The sequence below is a fragment of the Phalacrocorax carbo genome, chromosome 32, assembly GCF_963921805.1.
Source record: "Phalacrocorax carbo chromosome 32, bPhaCar2.1, whole genome shotgun sequence".
In the NCBI taxonomy this organism is placed as follows: Eukaryota; Metazoa; Chordata; class Aves; order Suliformes; family Phalacrocoracidae; genus Phalacrocorax; species Phalacrocorax carbo.
The window spans coordinates 5563-33500 of record NC_087544.1 but is presented as its reverse complement, the minus strand read 5'-3'; the positions used below and the strand labels follow the sequence as shown (position 1 = coordinate 33500).

The window sequence follows — 27938 nt, the reverse complement described above, 5'->3', positions numbered from 1 at the left end:
AAATAACCTTAAATTTAAGGGTAAATAACCTAAATTTATGGGTCAAAAACCTAAATTTGAGGGTAAATAACTTAAAATTAAGCATAAATACCCCCCAACAGGTGACACTGAACAACGCCGGCAGCCATTGCGCGGAATGACGGTTAATAAACATTTTTATTTGCATTTTACAAGATCATTCGTCTTACATTCTCAATTAATTTGCCATTAAAGTGCTGAAAGGGGTTTTTCTTTTTTTCTTTTTTTTTTTTTTTTTTGCTGTTTTGTGTTTTTTTTTTATTATAATTATTTTTTAAACCCAAGATACACTCATTAACAAAAAATATTATACCCCCTGCCGGAAAAAGTGGCCGTTGAAAGTGTTCAGCCTGCAACTTTGGGGTTTTCGGGGGGGGGTGGGGGTTTTTTTATGCTTTCCCCCCCTTATAACACAACGTAACAGCCGTAAAGCGGCGACAAAGACCGCGTCGCTAAAAATTAGGGAGGGGGGGGGAAAAAAAACCACAATAAAATAAAAAATAAATCCCAACTAAACCAAAACCGCACCAAGCGGCGCCGCGCCGTGGGAAGCGCGCGAAGCCTCCGGCCCCGTTCCTGGCGCAGCCGCCGCCTCCCCCCCAGCCCCCCGCGGCGGCGGGCGGGCGCTTGGGCGGGTCTGGCGGGGGGGGTTTGGGGGGGGGTTTTTAAGTTTTTCTTTTTTTTTTTGCGTTTATTTTTTTGTGGTTTTAATGGGTGCGTTTCGCCGGCACGTTTCAGCCCCGTAAAAAAAAATCAAAATAAAAGCCCAAAAAAAACCCCAAAAACTCTCTTAAGATGGGAAAAAAACCTCTCAAGATGGGAAAAAAAACCTCTAAAGATGGGAAAAAAGCTCTTAAGATGGGAAAAAAACTGTCTTAAGATGGAAAAAAACTCTTAAGATGGGAAAAAACTCTTAAGATGGGAAAAAACTCTTAAGATGGGAAAAAACCTCTCTTAAGATGGAAAAAAAACTGTCTTAAGATGGAAAAAAAACCTCTTAAGATGGAAAAAGCTCTTAAGATGGAAAAAAAACTCTTAAGATGGGAAAAAACCTCTCTTAAGATGGGAAAAAACCTCTCTTAAGATGGAAAAAAACTCTTTAAGATGGGAAAAAAACTCTTAAGATGGGAAAAAAGCTCTTAAGATGGGAAAAAAACTGTCTTAAGATGGGAAAAAAACTCTTAAGATGGGAAAAAACTCTCTTAAAATGGGAAAAAAAGTCTTAAGATGGGAAAAAAACTCTCTTAAGATGGAAAAAACTCTTAAGATGGGAAAAAAACTGTCTTAAGATGGAAAGAAGACCTCTTAAGATGGAAAAAACCTCTTAAGATGGAAAAAAAACTCTTAAGATGGGAAAAAACTGTCTTAAGTTGGGAAAAAAACTCTTAAGATGGGAAAAAACTTTCTTAAAATGGGAAAAAAACTCTCTTAAGATGGGCAAAAAGCTCTTAAGATGGGAAAAAAACTGTCTTAAGATGGGAAAAAAACTCTCTTAAGATGGGAAAAAAGCTCTTAAGATGGGAAAAAAACTGTCTTAAAATGGGAAAAAAACTCTTAAGATGGAAAAAAAAAAAAGAAAACACAAACAACCCCTCGTTTCCATGAACCAAACGCTGAAAATATTCAGTAAAACGGCAGAAAAAAATAAAAAACCCCCCCTCCAAAAAAAATAGAAAATAAATGCCTATCACAACGAGCTCGCTAGGGAAGGCAAGCGCGCAGCATTTCGTGCACAAGCCGACGTCGCGCGTGCGGGAAAGCTTCCGCCCGGCCGCAGCGGCCGTGGCCTCCCCCACCCCCCCCGCCCCCCGCTTCCCCCGCCCCCCCGCCGCCTCAGCGCCCACCGCCATGCTTCCCCTCCCCCCCCCAAAAAAGACCCCCATCTGTACAAACCCGGGACGGGCCCCCCCCCCTATATACACAGGCACTTATGTACAGCCGCGCTACTCCTTCTTCTTGGCCACCGTCAGCTCCACGCCGGGCACGCGGAAGCCGCCCTTCGTCCCGCTGTCGTTGCTGGAGGAGGAGGACAAGCGCGATTTCTTGGGCGCCAGCGCCGCGCCGCTGCCCTGCGCCTTCCCCGCCTCCTCGTCGCTTCCCGTCACCTCGTAACAACCTTTAGTTTTAGAGCCGATCCCCCCAAACGTCCCGAATTTCATTTTGCCCTGTTTCCCCTTGTCGGCGTCCGCCTCCAGGGTTCCCGCGGGCGTCGAGTGGGACGAGCGCTCGTCGCTGAGGGACGACGACCGGTGACGCGTCTTCTTGCTTTTGAAGAGGGAGAACTTCCCTTTCACCGACGGACCCTCTCCCCCCTCGAGCTCGCCTTCTGCGGAGCCCAAACTGACCTTGGAGCTCTTCAGGTCGCCTTTCGAACCCGAAACGGAGCCCGAAATCTCCGGGGAGCCGAGGGCGCCGCTGCTCTTCCCCTTCTGCTTGGTAAAATTGAACTTGGGCATTTTGATTTTGGATTTCTTCAGTCTGACGTCGGCGTCCTCCAGCTCGAGGTCTCCGCAGCCAGCCTGGAGGTTAGCGTCGGCCCCGGGGAACTCGACATCCACCCCCATCTCTCTGCCCTTCACATCGGGGTCCGAAAAGACAAATTTAGGCATTCGCAGCTTGGGGAACGACACTTTTCCCAGGCTGCCTTCCAGGCTACCTTGCGGGACGCCGCCGGCGCCTCCGATGCCGATCTTCGGGCCGCTAACGTGAAAAGCTCCGCCGCCGGCGCTCGCAGCGGGCGCTGCCGCCTCGCCAGAGACGGCGGCACCGCCTTTGATCTTCGGCCCTTTTACATTGATGTTAAAACCCGACCCGGAAACTTTCAGCGCGGACGCGTCCAAGGCAGGAGCGTCGAGGTGGACGCCTACCCCAGGCTCCTTGACGTTGACACGAGGTGCTTCCACGCCGACTTTTGGACCTTGGAGGTCACCGGCAACATCTACGTCGCTCCGTAGGTTTGGTCCTTTCAGCTTCAGGTCAACGTCGGGCAAGGAAACGCTGGGTGATTGCATTTGAAATTTAGGCCCTTTCAATTCCACGTCGGGTCCTTCCAACCCAACGCCAGCCCCCGAGCCCTTCAGGCCTCCCTTCACTTGGGGGCCTTCGAGGCTGACCCCTACGTCGGCTCCATCCCCACCAGAACCAGAAACACCGAACACGGGGAGCTTGAGGGACGGGAGCTTGATCGTGCCCCCCAGAATCTCAAAGCCGCTATCGGACGTGTCCACGGACGCTTTGGGGGGTGAAACGTCAAGATCTCCCTTCACCTTTGGTCCTTTCACATTTACATCCAAATCCGGGGCAGAAACGTCCACCGAGGGCCCTTTGATGCCGACGCCGGCGATGCCGAGATTGAGATTTGCACCCGGGGCTTTCGCATCCACCTCCGCTTGTGGGCCGGAGCAGTCGACACCTCCCTTCACGCTCAGATCAGGTGCCTCCAAAGCAGGGGATTTAAACTTCGGCAGCTTCAGCTTTCCTCCCAGGCCCCCAACGTCAACGCCTGGTGCCTCCAGGCTGACATTTGGCCCTTCCACAGAACTCGAAACATCCAGATCTCCCTTTATTTTTGGTCCTTTCAGGCATCCATCAAAATCGGGGCCAGAGATTTGGGGCCCTTTGAGCTTTACGTCAACGCCTTGGAGGTTCACGTCAGCCGAGGGGAGGCTCACGCTTCCTTCCACAGCCGGGCCCGAGAGATCCAAGCTTGCACCCGGCATTTCCAGCCCGAGACCCATTTTCCCCACCTTGGGCAATCTCAGCTTTCCTTCGGGACCTTCCAGTTCTGCTCCAGGAATGCTGACGTCACCTTTCACTTTTGGTCCTTTCACATTTAAGTCGACGTCTGGCGTTGGGATCGAGGGAACGGTGACGTCAATGGCGGGTCCTTTCAGGTCGCCCTCAATTTTCAAGTCCCCTACGCCCACCTGCCCTCCGGGAAGTTGGAATTTTGGTTTCTTCAGGCTCGCGTCAGGCGCTTCAACGTCCAACTGGAGATTGGGGCCTTTTACATCACCTTTGACCGTTGGCACAGAAACTTCTAGCTCAGGCGCTTTAAGCTCCCCCTCTATTTTGGGGGCTGCCACAGAAGCATCCCCTCTGAATCTGTGCGTTTTAAGATCAAATTCAACATCTGGGAAGGAGATTTTCCCAAACATGGGTTTCTTCCCTTTGGGGGACTTCACCGTAGCATCACCTTTTATCGTCACGTCCGGAGCAGCCACGCTCACATCCAGGTCGGGCGATTTCAAATTCGCATCGAGCTCTCCACCGGCCACGTTCACGTCGAACCCACCTTTCTTGCCTTTAACTTTAGGGCCACTCATATGAAGTTTCGGCATCTTGAACTTGCTCTTCTTACCCTTTCCAGCAACGCTGACGTCGGGTGACTCCACGTTCAGCTCCGCCTCAGGTAAATCCACTTCTGCCCCCGGGACCTTCATTTCTGCTTTCGGGCTTTTCATCCCAAACCCAAACTTGGACTTCTTAAACTTGGGAAATTTGATATTTGCCTCCGGGCCTTCGATGTTCAAGTCAGGACATTCGACGTCAACTTCGGGGCTTTTGACTCCAAATTCGGGGCCTTTGATGTCAACGTCAGGCCCTTTCAGGTTCCCTTCTAGCTTTGGGGCTGAAACGTCAAAGCCTCCCTTCGTTTTGTGGCCTTTCAAACTCAAGTCGATCTCGGGCATCGAGATTTTAGGAACATTCATGTGCATTTCTGGCATCTTCAGTTTCGGCCCTTTCAGTTTCCCCTCTGGACCTTCAACGCTCACATCCGGGACACTAATATCTACCTTGGGGCCTGAAACATCGACCTCTGCCTTCGGCAGGTTCACGTCCACGTCAGGCCCTTCCCCTTTCAAGCCAAACTTGGGCAGCTTCATTTTAGGCAGCTTCATTTTTCCCTCCAGACCATCAACATCAACCTCTGGGCCTTCGATATCCACTTTTGGGCCCTTAATATCGACTTCAGGACCCTTCAGGCCTCCCTCGAGCTTCGGGCCCTGAAGGTCAGCATCGCCTTTCACCTTCAGCCCCTTTAGGTTCAAGTCTATGTCTGGCATGGAGATCTGCGGGGTCTTGATGTGCATTTCTGGCATCTTGAGCTTGGGCCCTTTCAGTTTTCCATCCGGCCCTTCGATGCTCACATCGGGTGCTTGAAGGTCCAGCTTGGGGCCTTTGATGTCAACGTCTGGACACTGCAAATCCCCTTCCAACTTCGGCGCCGAGATGTCCACGTCTCCCTTCACCTTGGGGCCTTTCAGATTGAAGTCGACGTCGGGCATGGAGAACTTGGGTGCTTTGATGTGCATCTCGGGCATCTTGAATTTTGGGCCTTTGAGTTTCCCTTCCGGCCCTTCGATGGTCACATCGGGAACCTCAACGTCTATTTTGGGGGCTTTCACGTCAATCTGGGGTGCTTTCAAATCACCTTCAAGCCTGGGTCCAGAAACATCCACATCTCCTTTCACTTGAGGGCCCTTGATGTTGAAGTCGACATCGGGGAGGGAGACTTTGGGAGCCTTAATGTGCATTTCAGGCATTGTAAATTTGGGACCTTTGACTTTTCCATCCAAATTCAGATCAGGAGCTTCTACGTCTATGCTGGGGCCGGAAACGTCAAGGTCTCCCTTCGGAAGGTTCACATCCACGTCCACCCCCTCCCCTTTAAAGCCAGGCATAGAAAATTTGGGCATTTTGAATTTAGGCAGCTTGAATTTACCCTCTGGGCTGTCGATATGAACATCAGGGGCACCTATGTCTAATTTCGGAGCACCGACATTGACCTCTGGGCCTTTCAGTTCACATTCTGCTCCTGACACAGATAGGTCAACATCACCTTTCACTTTGGGACCTTTCAGGCTCAGATCAAAGTCTGGTGTGGAGATCTTGGGTGCCTTGATGTGCATCTCGGGCATCTTGAACTTGGGGCCCTTCACCTTCCCTTCAGGGCCTTCAATCTCCACCTCTGGACACTCGATATCCACCTTGGGACCAGACACATCCACGTCTGCTCTCGGCAGGTTCACGTCCACCTCTGGGCCTTCTGCTTTGAAGCCGGGCATCCCAAACTTGGGCATCTTGAACTTGGGCATCTTGAACTTCCCCTCTGGGCCGTGAATGTCCACGTCGGGCGCCTCAATGTCGACTTTGGGGCCCTTGATGTCAATGTCGGGGCACTTCAGGTCACCCTCGAGCTTCGGGACAGAGACGTCCACGTCACCCTTGAGTTTGGGGCCCTTCAGATTGAAGTCGACGTCGGGCATGGAGATCTTGGGTGCCTTGATGTGCATCTCGGGCATCTTGAACTTGGGGCCCTTCAGCTTCCCTTCAGGGCCTTCCAGCTCAACGTCGGGAAGGTCAACATCGACTTTGGGACCTTTGATGTCAATGTCGGGGCCCTTGAGGTCACCTTCAATTTTGGGAACAGAAACGTCCACGTCCCCCTTCACTTTGGGGCCCTTCAGGTTCAAGTCAATGTCAGGCATGGAGATCTTGGGTGCCTTGATGTGCATCTCGGGCATCTTGAACTTGGGGCCCTTCACCTTCCCTTCAGGGCCTTCAATCTCCACCTCTGGACACTCAATATCCACCTTGGGACCAGACACATCAATATCCCCTTTTGGGAGGTTCACGTCCACCTCTGGGCCTTCTGCTTTGAAGCCGGGCATCCCAAACTTGGGCATCTTGAACTTGGGCATCTTGAACTTCCCCTCCGGGCCGTGAATGTCCACGTTGGGCGCCTCAGTGTCGACTTTGGGGCCCTTGATGTCAATGTCGGGGCACTTCAGGTCACCCTCGAGCTTCGGGACAGACACGTCCACGTCACCCTTGAGTTTGGGGCCCTTCAGATTGAAGTCGACGTCGGGCATGGAGATCTTGGGTGCCTTGATGTGCATCTCGGGCATCTTGAACTTGGGGCCCTTCAGCTTCCCTTCAGGGCCTTCCAGCTCAACGTCGGGAAGGTCAACATCGACTTTGGGACCTTTGATGTCAATGTCGGGGCCCTTGAGGTCACCCTCAAGCTTGGGAACAGAAACGTCCACGTCCCCCTTCACTTTGGGGCCCTTCAGGTTCAGGTCAAAGTCCGGCATGGAGATTTTGGGGGCTTTGAAATGCATCTCGGGCATCTTGAACTTGGGACCCTTTAACTTTCCCTCTGGACCCTCAATTTCAACATCTGGGGCACTAATATCCAACTCAGGACCTTTAACATCAACTTTTGGCCCTTTCAGGTCACCTTCCACACACGGCACAGACACATCCACATCCCCCTTCACTTTCGGCCCTTTCAGGTTCAGATCAAAGTCCGGCATGGAGATTTTAGGAGCCTTAAAATGCATCTCTGGCATCTTCAGTTTGGGCCCTTTCAATTTACCTTCTGGTCCTTCAAGCTCCACATCAGGCACATCTATGTCGACTTTGGGTCCTTTTATATCCAATTCTGGACCCTTGAGGTCACCCTCCAGGTTGGGAACAGAAATGTCCACATCCCCCTTCACTTTGGGGCCCTTCAGGTTCAAGTCAATGTCAGGCATGGAGATCTTGGGTGCCTTGATGTGCATCTCGGGCATCTTGAACTTGGGGCCCTTCACCTTCCCTTCAGGGCCTTCAATCTCCACCTCTGGACACTCAATATCCATCTTGGGACCAGACACATCCACGTCTGCTCTCGGCAGGTTCACGTCCACCTCTGGGCCTTCTGCTTTGAAGCCGGGCACCCCAAACTTGGGCATCTTGAACTTGGGCATCTTGAACTTCCCCTCCGGGCCGTGAATGTCCACGTCGGGTGCCTCAATGTCGACTTTGGGGCCCTTGATGTCAATGTCGGGGCACTTCAGGTCACCCTCGAGCTTCGGGACAGACACGTCCACGTCACCCTTCACTTTGGGGCCCTTCAGATTGAAGTCGACGTCGGGCATGGAGATCTTGGGTGCCTTGAAGTGCATCTCGGGCATCTTGAACTTGGGGCCCTTCAGCTTCCCTTCAGGGCCTTCCAGCTCAACGTCGGGAAGGTCAACATCGACTTTGGGAGCTTTGATGTCAATGTCGGGGCCCTTGAGGTCACCTTCAATTTGGGGAACAGAAACGTCCACATCCCCCTTCACTTTGGGGCCCTTCAGGTTCAAGTCAAAGTCCGGCATGGAGATCTTGGGTGCCTTGATGTGCATCTCGGGCATCTTGAACTTGGGGCCCTTCAGCTTCCCTTCTCCCACTTCAACATCCAACTCAGGAACATCAACATCAACCTTGGGTCCCTTGATATTAACATCCGGCATACTCAAGTCCCCTTCCAGTTTTGGCGCCGGAAGGTCGACATCCACCCCTCCTTTTGTCTTGGGACCTTTCAAGTTCAAATCAAAGTCTGGCATGGAAATATTGGGAGCCTTGATATTCATTTCAGGCATTTTAAATTTGGGGCCTTTCAGTTTTCCTTTGGGACCTTCAATGTCAAGGTCAGGAACCTCGACATCCACTTGCGGGCCTTTCACATGCAAATCTGAGCCCTTCAGATCCACCTGGGGAAGAGCGATGTCGACATCTGCCTTTGCTTTGGGGCCCTTCAGGTTCAGGTCAATGTCGGGCATGGAGATCTTGGGTGCCTTGATGTTTAGGTCTGGCATTTTAATGTGGGGACCTTTGAGTTTCCCCTCTGGTCCTTCCATTTCCAAACCAGCACCTTCAATATCCAACTTGGGACCGGAAACATCCAGCTCTCCTTTTGGAATGCTAACGTCCACCTCTGGCCCCTCGGCCTTTAACCCAGACACACCAAATTTAGGCATTTTAAACTTGGGCATTTTGAGTTTACCCTCCGGCCCGTGAACATCCACATCGGGCGCCTCAATGTTGACTTTGGGGCCTTTGATGTCCACTTCGGGACCTTTCAGTTCCCCTTCCAGCTTGGGGCTGGAAACATCTAACTCTCCCTTTACTTTATGCCCTTTTAGATTTAGCTCCACATCTGGCACCGAAACTTTAGGTGATGAAATACTCAGGAAAGGCATTTTAAATTTTGACCCTTTCGATTTTGCCTGTACATCCACGTCTGGACCGTGAACATCAACTTTCGGACCAGCTACTTCAACCTCAGGTTTTTTAAGTTTTACATCTACATCAGGGCCTTGCACTTTAGGACCAGAAAAGCCAAATTTTGGAAGTTTAAACCTGGATTTTTTACTCTTTCCTTCTAGATCAAGCTTTGGCCCCTCGACCTCAACCTCTGGCCCTTTGATGTCCACCTTTGGACTTTTCAGCTCACCCTCTATCTTGGGAAGGGAAGGATCAACGTCAGCTTTCAGTTTTGGACCTTTCAAATTTAAGTCAATATCTGGCATGGAGATTTTAGGAACATTGAATTGCACATCAGGCTTCTTAAACTTAGGTCCCTTAAGTTTTCCTTCTGGTCCTTCAATGTCCAGCTCAGGAACAGTAACATCAACCTTCGGACCAGAAATAGCAACATCAGCTTCAGGAAGATTTACATCAACTTCTGGGGCCTCTCCTTTCAACCCAGACAACCCAAACTTGGGCATTTTGAACTTGGGCATTTTTATTTTACCTTCTGGACCATGAATGTCCACATCAGGTGCTTCAATGTCGACCTTGGGGCCCTTGATGTCAATGTCTGGGCACTTCAGGTCACCCTCGAGCTTCGGGACAGAGACATCCACGTCACCCTTGAGTTTGGGGCCCTTCAGATTGAAGTCGACGTCGGGCATGGAGATCTTGGGTGCCTTGAAGTGCATCTCGGGCATCTTGAACTTGGGGCCCTTCAGCTTCCCTTCAGGGCCTTCCAGCTCAACGTCGGGAAGGTCAACATCGACTTTGGGACCTTTGATGTCAATGTCGGGGCCCTTGAGGTCACCTTCAATTTTGGGAACAGAAACGTCCACGTCACCCTTCACTTTGGGGCCCTTCAGATTGAAGTCGACGTCGGGCATGGAGATCTTGGGTGCCTTGATGTGCATCTCAGGCATCTTGAACTTGGGGCCCTTCACCTTCCCTTCAGGGCCTTCAATCTCAACGTCGGGAAGGTCAACATCGACTTTGGGACCTTTGATGTCAATGTCGGGGCCCTTGAGGTCACCTTCAATTTTGGGAACAGACACGTCCACGTCACCCTTGAGTTTGGGGCCCTTCAGATTGAAGTCGACGTCGGGCATGGAGATCTTGGGTGCCTTGAAGTGCATCTCGGGCATCTTGAACTTGGGACCTTTCAGTTTTCCTTCAGGGCCTTCCAGCTCAACGTCGGGAAGGTCAACATCGACTTTGGGAGCTTTGATATCAATGTCGGGGCCTTTCAAATCTCCCTCAATTTTGGGAACAGACACGTCCACATCCCCCTTCACTTTGGGGCCCTTCAGGTTCAAGTCAACATCAGGCATGGAGATCTTGGGTGCCTTAAAGTGCATCTCAGGCATCTTGAACTTGGGGCCCTTCACCTTCCCTTCAGGGCCTTCAATCTCCACCTCTGGACACTCAATATCCACCTTGGGACCAGACACATCCACGTCTGCTCTCGGCAGGTTCACGTCCACCTCTGGGCCTTCTGCTTTGAAGCCGGGCACCCCAAACTTGGGCATCTTGAACTTGGGCATCTTGAACTTCCCCTCCGGGCCGTGAATGTCCACGTCGGGCGCCTCAATGTCAACTTTGGGGCCCTTGATGTCAATGTCGGGGCCCTTCAGGTCACCCTCGACCTTCGGGACAGACACATCCACGTCACCCTTGAGTTTGGGGCCCTTCAGATTGAAGTCGACGTCGGGCATGGAGATCTTGGGTGCCTTGATGTGCATCTCGGGCATCTTGAACTTGGGGCCCTTCAGCTTCCCTTCAGGGCCTTCCAGCTCAACGTCGGGAAGGTCAACATCGACTTTGGGACCTTTGATGTCAATGTCGGGGCCCTTGAGGTCACCTTCAATTTGGGGAACAGAAACGTCCACGTCCCCCTTCACTTTGGGGCCCTTCACGTTCAGGTCAAAGTCCGGCATGGAGATTTTAGGGGCTTTGAAATGCATCTCGGGCATCTTGAACTTGGGGCCCTTCAGCTTCCCTTCAGGGCCTTCAATCTCCACCTCTGGACACTCAATATCCACCTTGGGACCAGACACATCAATATCCCCTTTTGGGAGGTTCACGTCCACCTCTGGGCCTTCTGCTTTGAAGCCGGGCATCCCAAACTTGGGCATCTTGAACTTGGGCATCTTGAACTTCCCCTCCGGGCCGTGAATGTCCACGTCGGGCACCTCAATGTCGACTTTGGGGCCCTTGATGTCAATGTCGGGGCACTTCAGGTCACCCTCGAGCTTCGGGACAGACACGTCCACGTCACCCTTGAGTTTGGGGTCCTTCAGGTTCAAGTCAATGTCAGGCATGGAGATCTTGGGTGTCTTGATGTGCATCTCGGGCATCTTGAACTTGGGGCCCTTCACCTTCCCTTCAGGGCCTTCAATCTCCACCTCTGGACACTCAATATCCACCTTGGGACCAGACACATCCACGTCTGCTCTCGGCAGGTTCACGTCCACCTCTGGGCCTTCTGCTTTGAAGCCGGGCATCCCAAACTTGGGCATCTTGAACTTGGGCATCTTGAACTTCCCCTCCGGGCCGTGAATGTCCACGTCGGGCGCCTCAATGTCGACCTTGGGGCCCTTGATGTCAATGTCGGGGCACTTCAGGTCACCCTCCAGGTTAGGGACAGACACATCCACGTCACCCTTGAGTTTGGGGCCCTTCAGATTGAAGTCGACGTCGGGCATGGAGATCTTGGGTGCCTTGATGTGCATCTCGGGCATCTTGAACTTGGGGCCCTTCAGCTTCCCTTCAGGGCCTTCCAGCTCAACGTTGGGAAGGTCAACATCGACTTTGGGACCTTTGATGTCAATGTCGGGGCCCTTGAGGTCACCTTCAATTTTGGGAACAGAAACGTCCACGTCCCCCTTCACTTTGGGGCCCTTCAGGTTCAGGTCAAAGTCCGGCATGGAGATTTTGGGGGCTTTGAAATGCATCTCAGGCATCTTGAACTTGGGGCCCTTCACCTTCCCTTCAGGGCCTTCAATCTCCACCTCTGGACACTCAATATCCACCTTGGGACCAGACACATCCACGTCTGCTCTCGGCAGGTTCACGTCCACCTCTGGGCCTTCTGCTTTGAAGCCGGGCATCCCAAACTTGGGCATCTTGAACTTGGGCATCTTGAACTTCCCCTCCGGGCCGTGAATGTCCACGTCGGGTGCCTCAATGTCGACTTTGGGGCCCTTGATGTCAATGTCGGGGCACTTCAGGTCACCCTCGACCTTCGGGACAGACACGTCCACGTCACCCTTGAGTTTGGGGCCCTTCAGGTTCAAGTCAATGTCAGGCATGGAGATCTTGGGTGCCTTGATGTGCATCTCGGGCATCTTGAACTTGGGGCCCTTCAGCTTCCCTTCAGGGCCTTCCAGCTCAACGTCGGGAAGGTCAACATCGACTTTGGGACCTTTGATGTCAATGTCGGGGCCCTTGAGGTCACCTTCAATTTTGGGAACAGAAACGTCCATGTCACCCTTGAGTTTGGGGCCCTTCAGGTTCAGGTCAAAGTCCGGCATGGAGATTTTGGGGGCTTTGAAATGCATCTCGGGCATCTTGAATTTGTGACCCTTTAACTTTCCTTCTGGACATTCTAGCTCAACATCTGGAGCCTCTATATCCACTTTTGGACCTTTTATTGTAACCTCAGGCGCTTTCAGGTCACCTTCTAACTTGGGAATGGAAACATCGACATCACCCTTTCCTTTTGGACCTTTCAAGTTCAGATCAAAGTCTGGCATGGAGATCTTGGGAGCTTTAAAATGCATCTCAGGCATCTTGAACTTGGGGCCCTTCAGCTTTCCTTCTGGGATCTCAATATCCACATCAGGAGCTTCTATATCTAGTTTAGGGCCTTTGATATCCATCTCGGGGCCTTTCAAGTCACCCTCTAGTTTGGGGGCCGAGACATCCATATCTCCCTTCAGTTTAGGACCTTTCAGGTTCAAATCGATATCGGGCATGGAGATTTTTGGTGTCTTGAAGTGCATTTCAGGCATCTTGAACTTGGGGCCTTTAAGTTTAGCCTCTGGACACTCTAGGTCAACGTCGGGAAGGTCAACATCCAGTTTCGGGCCTTTGATGTCAACATCCGGGCCTTTCAAATCTCCCTCAATTTTGGGAACAGAAACGTCCACATCCCCCTTCACTTTGGGGCCTTTCAGGTTCAGGTCAAAGTCTGGCATGGAGATTTTGGGGGCTTTGAAATGCATGTCGGGCATCTTGAATTTGGGACCCTTTACCTTTCCTTCTGGGCCCTCAATGTCTATCTCAGGAGCTTCTATGTCCACTTTGGGCCCTTTGAGGTCCAGATCTGGCACTTTCACATCACCTTCTATTTTTGGTACAGAAACATCCATTTCTCCCTTCATTTTGGGACCTTTCAAGTTGAGATCTACATCAGGCATAGAAAATTTAGGTGCCTTAATATGCATGTCCGGCATTTTTATCTTGGGGCCCTTCCATTTTCCCTCAGGACCTTCGACATCAATATCAGGGACATCAACATCCAACTTTGGCCCTTTAATATTCACATCAGGTCCCTTCAAGTCACCTTCTAATTTTGGAAGAGAAACATCCCCCTTCACTTTGGGGCCCTTCAGGTTCAAGTCAATGTCCGGCATAGAGATCTTGGGTGCCTTGATGTGCATCTCGGGCATCTTGAACTTGGGACCTTTCAGTTTTCCTTCAGGACCCTCGATGTCCACCTCTGGACCCTCAATATCCACCTTTGGCATGGAAACGTCAACACCTCCTTTTGGGAGGTTCACATCAACCTCTGGGCCTTCTCCCTTCAGCCCTGGCATCCCAAATTTAGGCATCTTGAACTTGGGCATCTTGAACTTCCCCTCCGGGCCGTGAATGTCCACGTCGGGCGCCTCAATGTTGACTTTGGGGCCCTTGATGTCAATGTCGGGGCCCTTGAGGTCACCCTCGAGCTTAGGGACGGAGATATCCACATCCCCCTTCACTTTGGGGCCCTTCAGGTTCAAGTCAATGTCAGGCATGGAGATCTTGGGTGTCTTGAAGTGCATCTCGGGCATCTTGAACTTGGGGCCCTTCACCTTCCCTTCAGGGCCTTCAATCTCCACCTCTGGACACTCAATATCCACCTTGGGACCAGACACATCAATATCCCCTTTTGGGAGGTTCACGTCCACCTCTGGGCCTTCTGCTTTGAAGCCGGGCATCCCAAACTTGGGCATCTTGAACTTGGGCATCTTGAACTTCCCCTCCGGGCCGTGAATGTCCACGTCGGGCGCCTCAATGTCGACTTTGGGGCCCTTGATGTCAATGTCGGGGCACTTCAGGTCACCCTCGAGCTTCGGGACAGACACATCCACGTCACCCTTGAGTTTGGGGCCCTTCAGATTGAAGTCGACATCGGGCATGGAGATCTTGGGTGCCTTGATGTGCATCTCGGGCATCTTGAACTTGGGGCCCTTCACCTTCCCTTCAGGGCCTTCAATCTCCACCTCTGGACACTCAATATCCACCTTGGGACCAGACACATCCACGTCTGCTCTCGGCAGGTTCACGTCCACCTCTGGGCCTTCTGCTTTGAAGCCGGGCATCCCAAACTTGGGCATCTTGAACTTGGGCATCTTGAACTTCCCCTCCGGGCCGTGAATGTCCACGTCGGGCGCCTCAATGTCGACTTTGGGGCCCTTGATGTCAATGTCGGGGCCCTTGAGGTCACCCTCAAGCTTCGGGACAGACACATCCACGTCACCCTTCACTTTGGGGCCCTTCAGATTGAAGTCGACGTCGGGCATGGAGATCTTGGGTGCCTTGATGTGCATCTCGGGCATCTTGAACTTGGGGCCCTTCAGCTTCCCTTCAGGGCCTTCCAGCTCAACGTCGGGAAGGTCAACATCGACTTTGGGACCTTTGATGTCAATGTCGGGGCCCTTGAGGTCACCTTCAATTTTGGGAACAGAAACGTCCACGTCCCCCTTCACTTTGGGGCCCTTCAGGTTCAAGTCAATGTCAGGCATGGAGATCTTGGGTGTCTTGATGTGCATCTCGGGTATCTTGAACTTGGGGCCCTTCACCTTCCCTTCAGGGCCTTCAATCTCCACCTCTGGACACTCAATATCCACCTTGGGACCAGACACATCCACGTCTGCTCTCGGCAGGTTCACGTCCACCTCTGGGCCTTCTGCTTTGAAGCCGGGCATCCCAAACTTGGGCATCTTGAACTTGGGCATCTTGAACTTCCCCTCCGGGCCGTGAATGTCCACGTCGGGCACCTCAATGTCGACTTTGGGGCCCTTGATGTCAATGTCGGGGCCCTTCAGGTCACCCTCGAGCTTCGGGACAGACACATCCACGTCACCCTTGAGTTTGGGGCCCTTCAGATTGAAGTCGACATCGGGCATGGAGATCTTGGGTGCCTTGATGTGCATCTCGGGCATCTTGAACTTGGGGCCCTTCACCTTCCCTTCAGGGCCTTCAATCTCCACCTCTGGACACTCAATATCCACCTTGGGACCAGACACATCCACGTCTGCTCTCGGCAGGTTCACGTCCACCTCTGGGCCTTCTGCTTTGAAGCCGGGCACCCCAAACTTGGGCATCTTGAACTTGGGCATCTTGAACTTCCCCTCCGGGCCGTGAATGTCCACGTCGGGCGCCTCAATGTCGACTTTGGGGCCCTTGATGTCAATGTCGGGGCCCTTGAGGTCACCCTCAAGCTTCGGGACAGACACATCCACGTCACCCTTCACTTTGGGGCCCTTCAGATTGAAGTCGACGTCGGGCATGGAGATCTTGGGTGCCTTGATGTGCATCTCGGGCATCTTGAACTTGGGGCCCTTCAGCTTCCCTTCAGGGCCTTCCAGCTCAACGTCGGGAAGGTCAACATCGACTTTGGGACCTTTGATGTCAATGTCGGGGCCCTTGAGGTCACCTTCAATTTTGGGAACAGAAACGTCCACGTCCCCCTTCACTTTGGGGCCCTTCAGGTTCAAGTCAATGTCAGGCATGGAGATCTTGGGTGTCTTGATGTGCATCTCGGGCATCTTGAACTTGGGGCCCTTCACCTTCCCTTCAGGGCCTTCAATCTCCACCTCTGGACACTCAATATCCACCTTGGGACCAGACACATCCACGTCTGCTCTCGGCAGGTTCACGTCCACCTCTGGGCCTTCTGCTTTGAAGCCGGGCACCCCAAACTTGGGCATCTTGAACTTGGGCATCTTGAACTTCCCCTCCGGGCCGTGAATGTCCACGTCGGGCACCTCAATGTCGACTTTGGGGCCCTTGATGTCAATGTCGGGGCCCTTCAGGTCACCCTCGAGCTTCGGGACAGAGACATCCACGTCACCCTTGAGTTTGGGGCCCTTCAGGTTCAAGTCAAAGTCCGGCATGGAGATCTTGGGTGCCTTGATGTGCATCTCGGGCATCTTGAACTTGGGGCCCTTCAGCTTCCCTTCAGGGCCTTCCAGCTCAACGTCGGGAAGGTCAACATCGACTTTGGGACCTTTGATGTCAATGTCGGGGCCCTTGAGGTCACCTTCAATTTTGGGAACAGAAACGTCCACATCCCCCTTCACTTTGGGGCCCTTCAGGTTCAAGTCAATGTCAGGCATGGAGATCTTGGGTGCCTTGATGTGCATCTCGGGCATCTTGAACTTGGGGCCCTTCACCTTCCCTTCAGGGCCTTCAATCTCCACCTCTGGACACTCAATATCCATCTTGGGACCAGACACATCAATATCCCCTTTTGGGAGGTTCACGTCCACCTCTGGGCCTTCTGCTTTGAAGCCGGGCACCCCAAACTTGGGCATCTTGAACTTGGGCATCTTGAACTTCCCCTCCGGGCCGTGAATGTCCACGTCGGGCGCCTCAATGTCGACTTTGGGGCCCTTGATGTCAATGTCGGGGCACTTCAGGTCACCCTCGAGCTTGGGAGCTGAGACTTCAATATCACCTTTCACGCTGGGCCCTTTCAGATTGAAGTCGACGTCGGGCATGGAGATCTTGGGTGCCTTGATGTGCATCTCGGGCATCTTGAACTTGGGGCCTTTCAGTTTTCCTTCAGGGCCCTCCAAATCAATATCAGGGACCTCAACATCTACTTTTGGCCCCTTAATATCTATTTCCAGCCCTTTCAAATCGCCTTCTATCTTAGGAGCTGCAATACCCATTTCTCCCTTCACTTTGGGTCCCTTTAGGTTCAAATCTACATCTGGCATGGATATTTTAGGTGTTTTGATATTGAATTTCGGCATCCTGAACTTGGGGCCTTTCCATTTTCCTTCTGGTCCTCCAACATCCATCTCTGGCACTTCAATTTCTGCCTCCGGCCCAGAAACGTCTATCTCACCTTTTGGCAGGTTGACATCTATATCGGCTCCCTCAAACTTTGGGCCAGACACATGAAAATGAGGCAGTTTCATTTTTGGCATTTTCAGTTTGGCTTCTGGACACTCCAGGTTTACATCTGGGACCTCGACGTCTATTTTCGGTCCCTTGATATTAACACCAGAGTCTTTCAAGTCACCTTCTATCTTTGGAAGAGAAACATCCACCTCTCCTTTCATTTTGTGTCCCTTTAAGTTCAAATCTACATCCGGCACGGATATTTTAGGTGCCTTGATATTAAGCTTTGGCATCTTAAATTTGGGGCCTTTTATTTTCCCTTCTGGGCATTCCAAGTCTACCTCAGGCATATCAACATCCACTTTGGGACCTTCCACATCTATTTTGGGGCCTTTCAGATCTCCAGAGACCTTCAGACCAGAAACATCTGCATCTCCTTTCAGTTTGGGGCCCTTCAAACTGAGATCTACGTCGGGCATGGACAGTTTTGGTGTCTGAATGTTTAGTTCAGGCATTTTAAATTTGAGGCCTTTTCCTTTTCCTTCTGGCCCTTCGATGTCCACGCTTGGCACATCGATATCTACCTTGGGGCCAGAAATGTCCACCTCACCCTTTGGAAGCGTCACGTCAACGTCGGGGCCCTCTGCCTTCAGGCCGGGCACCCCAAACTTGGGCATTTTCAGCTTTGGCATCTTCAGTTTGCCCTCTGGGCCGTGGATGTCCACGTCTGGCGCCGCAACGTCGACCTTGGGGCCTTTGATGTCAAGTCCGGGGGCTTTCAGCTCCCCTTCCAGTTTTGGGGCAGAAACATCCACGTCTCCTTTCACCCTGGGACCTTTCAGATTCAAGTCAATGTCAGGCATGGATATTTTGGGGGTCTTGAAGCTCATCTTGGGCATCGTAACTTTGGGGCCTTGCAGTTTTCCTTCTGGGCCCTTGATGTCCACGCTTGGCACATCGATATCTACCTTGGGGCCAGAAATGTCCACCTCACCCTTTGGAAGCGTCACGTCAACGTCGGGGCCCTCTGCCTTCAGGCCGGGCACCCCAAACTTGGGCATTTTCAGCTTCGGCATCTTCAGTTTGCCCTCTGGGCCGTGGATGTCCACGTCTGGCGCCGCAACGTCGACCTTGGGGCCTTTGATGTCAAGTCCGGGGGCTTTCAGCTCCCCTTCCAGTTTTGGGGCAGAAACATCCACGTCTCCTTTCACCCCGGGACCTTTCAGATTCAAGTCGAGGTCAGGCATGGATATTTTGGGGGCCTTGACGTGTACCTCTGGCATCGTAACTTTGGGGCCTTTGACATCTACATCAGGCACGTCCATTCCCAGTTTGGGCCCTTTAATGTCAAGCTGGGGTCCTTTCAAGTTGCCGCCCACCTTTGGGATGGAAACATCCACTTCTCCCTTAAGCTTAGGCCCCTTCACGTTAACGTCCATAGCTGGCGCAGATATACTGGGCCCTTTCAAACAAGCCTCTGGACTTTCAAATTCAACGTCGGGAGCCTTTGTGTCCATCCTGAGACCCTTAAAGCCAAGTCCTTTGACGTCCCCTTCCACTCCGGGGACCGCCACACCCACATCTCCCTTCACCTGAGGGCCTTTCAGGTTCAAATTTACGTCCGACAGAGATATTTGGGGCGTTTCAACCTTCTTGAACATGGGGCCTTTCCATTCTCCTTTGACGGCCACGTCGGGAACGCCAACGTCTACGGCGGACGCTGCCGGTCCCACCTCGCCCTTTGGGAGCGCCATTTCCACAACGGGACCTTCCCCTTGCGAGTCCAAGGCAGTAAATTTTGGAAAGTTCATGTGCGGTATTTTGAGTTTTCCCTTGCCGCCGTGAACATCTGCGTCAGAAGCCGGGAGCTCTACGCTGGGTCCTTTGATAGCCACGCCGGGGACCTCCAGTTCGGGGGAGGGGACCGTCACAGCACCCTTCAACCCCACGTCCACCTGTGGCTTCGGGACTTTGACTGAAGGAGCCGAAACCTCGGGTCCCTTGACGTGGACAGACGAGGAGGCAACGTCCACGCACGGAGCCTGCAGCTTCGGTGCGGGAATGTCGGCGCCCACCTGCGGGGCTTGAGCTTCGAGGCCGGATCCCGCCATCGGGAACCCAAACTTGGGCATTTTCAAAACGGGAATCTTGATTTTTCCTACGTCGACAGGTGGTTTTTCCATCGCCGGTAAAGAAACGTCAAGTCCGGGGGCTTTGATATCACCCTGAAGACCAGGGGCAGAAGCATCAGCGTGTGACAGCGTCCCCCCCAGCAGCTCTCCGTGGACGTTTATGCCAGGAAGGTGTCCTTTGCCGTCCAGCCTGGGACCCTTGACGTGAAACCCCGCGTCCAGGTTCCCCATCTGTCCATTTGCTTCGATTCTGGGCGAGCCGCCCTGAGGCCCGAGGAACGCCGTGCCAGAAGCGTAACCCCCCGGCACCTCCGCTGTAACGGGTTTTCCAGTTTCCCCACCAGGAACTTGGCTCTCCGGCAGCTGAGGGTCCGTCTGAGTCCTCAGGCGAACGCCCGTCGTTTGCGTTCCCGACACGGTCAGCCCGGGTTTTCCGAACCGAGCCTCGCCGAGGTGGACGTCCAACTTTTGGGTGGAAGAATCAAGCGCTGGGCCAAGAGGTGCCCCTCCGATGTCCGCGCTCCAGCCCGTGGCGCGGGCGCTCCTCCCAGGCAGCTCCCCCGGCGCCGGTTTGATCGCGCCCTCCCCGGGTTCCGCTTCGACGTCGGCCTTCGCGTGGGTGATCTCCTGGCTCGGGATGCGGATTTTGAAGTCCGGGCCGACGACGTCGACATCTTTCGCTCCGTCGTGCTTCGTGACGTCGACGGTGTAGGCCGTCACCTTCCTGGTGACCGTAATGGTCCTGCTCTGCGTCCCACCGCACTCCGCTTCCACCACCTCCTCCGACTTCAGCCGGGGTTTGATCTTCGTTGTGTAAATCCTCCTGTACTCCTCGTCATCTCCACTCTGGAAAACGAAGGGACCTTCGTTAGCACCGGGATGCTTCCTCCCCCTCCTCATCCCCTCTTCCCCGCCACTCACCAGAACGACTTCTGGGCTGCTGGCCGCGAACACGTCGTGTGACCATGACTGTCCCGGCAGCGGCGACTTGTCCCCTTTCCGCTGCAAGCGCAAGCCCACCGTGTGGTGGCCCATGCTGTTGAGCAGCTGCGCGACTTCCCCGGATTGCAGGTTGTCAAAATAGACCGTGGCGCTCACGATCTGGTCCCCTGGTGAGGTGTGGGGGGGTGGTGGTGGGGCGAGAGGTGAGATATTTCGGGAGGAGACACCCCCATCCCCACCGCAAGCAAGACGGGGAGCGACGGCGCTCGCGCCGTAGGGTTCTTGCCCGAGGAGGAGGAGGAGGAAGCAACCGAGGCACCGCCAAGATGGAAAAAGACAGAAAGACCCCGTTTTTCTCCCCCCTCCCCCAAAAGACCGTCCCCGCAACAACCTCCGCCGAGGTCCCACCTTCCTTCACGACGCCCATCTTGGCGGCCGGGGAGTTTTGCTGCACTTGCTTGACGAAGACCCCGTCATCCGTCTGGTCGATGGTGATGCCGTGGGAGCCGCTGCCTTGCCAGTTGGGGAGCAGGATCTCCCGGGTCTCCTCCTCCTTCTCCATCTGGGGGAGGAAAAAGGCAGAAGGGTGAGAAGGGAAGCGCGACGGAGGCGGCGGACGTGGGTTTTGAGCACGGGACGTTGAGGAAGAAGAGCTAAACCACCTCCATCCCACTGACCTTGCTGGGACGCTGGTCCTGGCTGGATCCGCCCCAGGAATCCCTCTGCCTTCACTTGTGGACCTTCCAGCGACTTCTGCTTCACCTTCCCAGCCTGGCGGAGAGACCAGAGGCGGCCGCGTGAACCTCCGCCTTTCCTCCCGCTCCCTCCCGACCCCGCGTGGCCAACGGGGCCTTCGGAGCCAAGGGGACGGCAGGCGATAAGCCGCGTAAGAGCTCGACGTCACCACGGCCGAGGGCGACACGGCCACCGCGCCCCAACCAGAGGGTGTCGCCGACAGGCCTTGGCCCAACGCGGCCCTCGGAGAAGGGCCTCGCGCCCAAAAAGAGAGATTCCTGTCACGACATGGAAGAAATTCAACCGTTGGGTGGTCGCGAAGTAGGAAGGCCTCACCCGGGCCTGGGCCGCCGCCCCAAAACTCAACATTTTTGCCACCTAAAAAGAATAAAAAGGGAGTTGGGTTTCCCTCCCTTTCTGGCGACCTTCGAGGACGCACGAGCCGCAGCAACGGAATAAACAGGAGAAGGAAACCGCCTTCCAACACAGCTGCAAAGGTTACGGAGGGCGAAGACGGGACAAGCCGCCTCCTCGCGACGTCCCGACGCCGCGGCCAACGCTCCGCCCGCGAGCGCGGGGGGCAGGAAGGCGCCTGCCCCACGGCTCCCCACAGCAAAGCCTCGACCGAAGCGGCCGGCGAGGGAAAACCCACATCATTAAGGTTTCGGTTCCTTAATCCCAACCCGAATTTAGCGAGAAGCGTTTCCAGCTGGTCCGAGCGAGACGCGCCCAAGCAGGCCTCGCCCGGACAACGGCGGCCTCCCGTCGCACCTCCTGGACCCACATCTGCCGCCCCCTCCCACGCGCCGCCGGTGAAAGGGGAGCCGGGGGCACACAAGGACGGGGGGGGGGGGGGTTCAAGGGGGATTTGTGGGGTGGGGGTTTGGCCTTTCCTGCAGGTACCAGCGGAGGATTTAACCCTCAGAGGAGCTCGTTCGGCGTCAAGACACCGGTCGGGGGCGGCAGCGGCGCAAGGTTACGGGGCCCGTCCACACCTGAACCTTCCGGAAGGCTCAAGGTTGAGGGACCGAACCCAGCGAAGGCACCGGACCCCCCCCCACCCAGCGCCGGCACGGGAAGGCTGGGGGGAAGGCGCTGCCCCATGGCGGAGCCGCGCAAAACCCCGAGGAGACCTCAAACGGGCTCAGTGGGCGTCCACCGGCACCATGGAGCGCTTGAGGTGGGATCGGGAACCCCTGGAGACCCGCAGCCGCTCCGTGGAGGAGCTGCCAGGCGGCCCCCGAGTATCTCCAAGGGACGGAGACGCCGACGCCGCCTCGCTGGGCAGCCTTGGACGAGGACAAGATGGGCTGGGAGAGGTTTTTTCACTCTCTGGCTGAGATCTCCTCGGTTTTTAATGAGTCGGACGATGGTCAGACCAAAGCGGGAGCGGCTCGTACGCCCGAGGGCGGCGCCGCCGTCCAGAGGGACCTCGGGAGGTTCAGCGAGGGGAAGCGGTATGTCCTGGCCCCACGGCGGAGCACCCCAAGGCACCGGTACGGGCCACCCGGCTTCAAAGCAGCTCCGACCAGCGGCCCTGGGGTGGGGGGTGGGGGGTTTCCACGCGTTGACCGTGAGCCGCCGACGTGGCGAAGGAGGTGAATAATGTGGGGCGCGTTCGGTCAACGAGGGGATGGGTCAAGTCCTGACCTTGGGGGTGGGGGCGGTGGGGAACAACCCCAGGTTGGTGGACCAGCGGCCACGGGTACAAACTGGAGGACAGGAGGGTCCCACTGACCATCGGGAAGCGCCTTTTTTTCCACCGGGAGGGTCCCCAGGCGCCGCTTGCCCGGGGGGGTTGGCGGCATCTCCATCGTTGGGTTGGGCGTCAAGAGCTGTCGGGACACCCCGAGGGGCTCCGGCCGGAGAAAGGGTGGGGGTGGGGGGGACCCTGGGCGCCCCAACCCGGCCTCACCCAGGCTGTGGGTCTCGCGAGGGGTGTCACCGGCCGAACGATCTGGAAAACTCAGCTCCCGGCGGAGGCCAAACAGGTTTGTGAGTCAGGGAGCCGGGGAGAGGTCCCGCGGGCTGGGCGGGGAGGTGACTCACGGCACCCTCCGAGCGCAGGGAGAGGCTCCGGGGCGGCCCAAACCCCGCGTCGCTCCTTCCTCCTCCTCCCAGAGACCTGCCTTTTTATTTTGTGGGGTGGGGGGGGGGGGGTGGGTGGATTCCCCCCCCCCCCCCCCTTTGCCTGGGACAGCCTGGGTGACCGTGGCGGTTGGAGACGCCCTCCCCGTCCCCTCCTCCCCGCGAAGGGGACACCTTCGCCGCCAATGCCAGCCCCGCGGCCGCAACCGCCTGCTGCTATTTTTGGGGTGAACCACGTGCTGCCCCTTCCCTATATTTTTAGTCCCTGCCCCCACCCCCCCACCCCCCCACCCCCGCCCTTGCCGTGGGATGAGATGTCACCCAGCAGCAAAGATGTCACCGTGCCCGGGCGCCACGTGGGGACGGCACCCGCGGATGTCCCCCAGGACCCCCCCACCCCACCCCACACACCCCCCCCCCCCCCCCCCCAAGCACCCCCAAAAACCAGCCAAAGCCCCGCCGGGCACCCGCTCCTGGGTGCGGGGTCAGCGCAGCGCGGGGGGTGCCGTGGGGGGGTGGAGGAGGGGGGCGGATCCACACCCCCCCACACTCGGGACCCCCCCCCCAAAACCCGGCAGGGCACCCAGTGGGTTATTTGGGGGCGGGGGGGGGGGGGGGCACAAAAGGGACGATGTGCTGAGGTCACGGTGATCTCATCGCGCCCCCCCCCCCCCCCCAAAAAAAACACCATCGCGTCGGCTCGACAGAGGAGCCGCCGGCTTGTGGGGCGGCCAAACACCCCTGCGACACCCCCCCCCAGCGCCCCCCATCCTCCTCACGTCACCAAGGACCCCCCCCCACGGTGTCACCCCCCCCCTCGGTGTCACCCCCCCCCATATCACGGGTGACCCCAGGGTTCCGTGTCCACCATGGGGGTACCCAGGGAAGCACCAACGATCCCCCCCCCCCAAGAGGGGGCTGGGCCCCCCCGCGCCAGGTGGGGGGTGGGGGTCCCCCCAAAATCCATCACCCACAGCAAAGACCAAGCCCCAAACTGCCACGGAGCCCCAAATCTGGGTGCCCCCCCCCCCCACTTCAAGCACCCCAAATCTCCCCTGGGACCCTGCCAAGAGCTTCGCAGGAGCCGCTGCTGATTAATGAGTGGAATTTGGGGGGGGGGGGGGGGGGGGCTTTTGAGGGGGGGGGGTGGGTTGGACACCACCAGACGACCCCATGTCCGCTGGCGAGCTCTCGGCAGGGAAATTTATCACCCTAAAAACGTCACCCGCAGCAAGACTGGGTGGGGTGGGGGGGTACCCGGGGTGCTGCCTGGGCCCCCCCCCACCCCCCGGGTGCGGCAGGGCCCCCGGCGTGGGGCAGAACACGCCGCCCGCTCGTCCCCGAAGGAGGAACAAGCCCAGGGCCGACGGCCAGGCTGGGAGGGACGGTGACGCACGGGCCAGGGATCCTCCCAGGAAAACCCTCGGTGCCGAGCTCCGGCACGGCCAAAGCCCACGGAAAAAAATAAAATAATTAAAAAAATATATAAAAAATTAGAAAAATATTGTAAAAAAAATGGGGAAAACACCAAGAAAAAAACGGGGGGAGATGGGGGGGGGGGGGGAAATTATCCCGGGGTTAGGGCGAGAGGAGCGGCCTCGATGGCGGCGTTGGCCCCCGCGGCCTGTACCGGTTCAACCGGCTGCCGAGCGAGAGTCCCGCGGGCGTCGCGGGAGCCTCTCCCGCCGCCGCCGCCGTTCCCTGACCGGTTTCACCGGCCGCCGGCCCTCGGCGCTGCCCGAAGCCGCGGCGTTGGGGCGTCGCTTCCCGCCGCGTGCGCCCCAAAACGATGTTGGGTGGGGGGAGTTATTTGCCGCCGCCACCCACCACCCCCAACCCCACCCAATATACACGGGGAGGCGGTGGGTTTGGGGGGGTGGGGGTGGGTGGGGGGGCTGCAGTCCCTTTTGGGGTGCACCCGCTCCGGTGGGGCCTTCCCGAGCGCCCACTGGCCGTCCTGAAAAGGGGGGGGGGGTGTCCCCATGGAGGGGGGGGGGGGTGACACGGTGCGTGGGTGTTGGCCACACCCCAAACCTGTGTGGTTTTGCACCAAAGTTGGGGGGGGGCACCTTCAACCCCCCCCCAACCCCCCCATTCTGCATCCACCGGCCCTGCCAGTCCTTGGGGGGTGGGGGGGGGGGGGTGAGTGCACCCCGACATTGATGCCCCCCCACCCCACCCCCCCGGGCCCTCCCCAGCCTCTCCCACCCCCGCGCTGAAACCGGCCTGATGAACGTTAATTAAACGAGGCGCCCACGCCCGGCTGCCGGAGCCGCGCCCTCCCCGGGATCCCGGGGGATCCCCCCCCCCCAAACCCCGCACCCCCCCCCCGCCAGCACCGGGGCACCCCCCAGGGGGGTCCCCTCCGCCCGGGCGGGGCGGGAAGGCGGCGGCGGGGGGGGGAGGGGGGGATCTCCGCTGCCCCGCCCCCAGCGGGGACTCCCCGGACAGGGCGCGGCAGAGCGGGGGGGGGGAGGGGGGGGGAACACGAGTGGGGGGGGGGGGGGGGGGCCACGCCCTGAAGGAGCCACGGGGCCTCGGGGCGCGCCCGGAGCCCACCCGAACCCCTCCCCTGCACCCCCGGAGCCCCTCGGGACCCCCCCCCACTGCATCCCCGGGACCTCCGGAGCGCCCCCCCCCCCGCCCCCCCCGGACCGCTCGGAGCCTCGCAGGACACGCGCGGGACACACCCGGGACACCCCCCTGCACCCCCGGACTCGCTCTGCACCCCCCGGGACACCCCCCCTGCACCCCCGAGACCCCCCCCCCTGCACCCCCGAGACCCCCACCCCCCCCCCCCCGCACCCCTTCTGCACCGCCGGGACCCCCCCCTGCACCGCCGGGACCCCACCCGGGACCCACGGGACACCACCCGGGACCCCTTCTGCACCCCCTGGGGATCCCCAGGGGACCCCCGAGACCCCCCCTGCACCCCCGAGACCCCCCCCGCACCCCTTCTGCACCCCCCGGGGACCCCCTGCACCCCCCGGGGGGACCCCCGGGACGCCTCCAGGACACCCCCACCCCTTCCCCGTACTCCCGGGGCTACCGGAGCCCCCCGGGACTAGGGGGGCGACCCCGGGGACACCCCCCATAACTCCCGGGACACTCCCGGGACTACCGGAGCCCCCCCGGGGACACACCGGGGACACTCCCGGGGACACTCCCCATAACTCCCGGGACCCACCGGAGCGCACCGGGACACACCGGGGACAGTCCCGGGACTACCGGAGCCCCCCCGGGACACCCCCGGGACACTCCTCATAACTCCCGGGACACTCCCGGGAGTACCGGAGCGCACCGGGACGCCCCCGGGACACACCGGACCCCCCCCGGGACGCCCCCGGGGACGCTCCCCGTAACTCCCGGGAGTACCGGAGCGCACCGGGACGCCCCCGGGGACACCCCCCCCCCCACCCCTCCCGTCGCCGCGTCCCCGGTACCTGCGGGCGGCGGGGCTCAGCTCCCCGGCAGGGCCATGCCCGGGGCCGGTTCGTCCCGCTGGCGGGTCCCTGGCGGCGGCGGGGCCGGTGCGGGGCCGGTGCGGGTCCCGGGCGATCCGTGCGGGGCGGCGGGAGCGCGGCGAGTGGCCGCGCCCCGCGTGGGGCCGGGCTCTTGTAACGCGGAGCGGCGGAGCCTCCCCCTTCCCCGCCGGGGTGGGACCGGGGCGGGCGCCGCCGCCCGCACGGCAGGGCTGGGGGGGGCGCGGGGGGAGCCCCGGGAGCGGAGCCCCGGGATGGGACCCCCCCCCCAACTGGGATGGGACCCCCCGCCAAATGGGATGGGACCCCCCCCAAATGGGATGGGACACCCCGACCGGGATGGGACCCCCCGGGATGGGACCCCCCGGGATGGGGGACCCCCCCCCCAACTGGGATGGGACCCCCCGACCGGGATGGGACCCCCCCCCCCAACTGGGATGGGACCCCCCCCACTGGGATGGGACCCCCCGACCGGGATGGGACCCCCCCAAATGGGATGGGACCCCCCTCAAATGGGATGGGACACCCCGGGATGGGACCCCGTCCCCAACTGGGATGGGACCCCCCTCCGGGATAGGACCCCCAAATGGGATGGGACCCCCCGGGATGGGGGACCCCGGGATGGGTGACCCCCCCCCCCCAACTGGGATGGGACCCCCCCCACTGGGATGGGACCCCCCGACCGGGATGGGACCCCCCGGGATGGGACCCCCCGGGATGGGGGACCCCCCCCCCCCAACTGGGATGGGACCCCCCTCCGGGATAGGACCCCCAAATGGGATTGGACCCCCCCGGGATGGGGGACCCCGGGATGGGACACCCCCCCCCCAACTGGGATGGGACCCCCCGCCAAATGGGATGGGACACCCCCCAAATGGGATGGGACACCCCGGGATGGGACACCCCCCCCAACTGGGATGGGACACCCCCCAAATGGGATGGGACCCCCCGACCGGGATGGGACCCCCCCCCCGACCGGGATGGGACACCCCCCCCCCCCCAACTGGGATGGGACCCCCCCTCCGGGATAGGACCCCCAAATGGGATGGGACCCCCCGGGATGGGGGACCCCGGGATGGGTGACCCCCCCCCCCAACTGGGATGGGACCCCCCCCCCACTGGGATGGGACCCCCCGACCGG

General features: G+C 57.7%; 1 protein-coding gene and 1 long non-coding RNA gene across 2 annotated transcripts; both read right to left on the bottom strand.

The window, feature by feature from the left end:
* Positions 1–137: 137 nt before the first annotated feature.
* On the bottom strand, positions 138–1859 carry LOC135310266 (uncharacterized). The gene is made up of 2 exons (XR_010370401.1): positions 968–1859; positions 138–888 (listed from the first exon to the last, which is right to left on the bottom strand). It is a non-coding gene; the product is annotated as an uncharacterized LOC135310266 (long non-coding RNA).
* Positions 1860–1899: 40 nt separating this feature from the next.
* Positions 1900–26895, bottom strand: LOC135310265 (neuroblast differentiation-associated protein AHNAK-like). The gene is made up of 5 exons (XM_064437479.1): positions 26759–26895; positions 21170–21263; positions 20901–21054; positions 20472–20659; positions 1900–20396 (listed from the first exon to the last, which is right to left on the bottom strand). The coding sequence occupies exons 3-5, from the start codon at positions 21052–21054 to the stop codon at positions 1962–1964; spliced, it is 18777 nt and encodes a 6258-aa protein (XP_064293549.1). The 5' UTR covers positions 21170–21263; positions 26759–26895; the 3' UTR covers positions 1900–1961.
* Positions 26896–27938: the final 1043 nt, after the last annotated feature.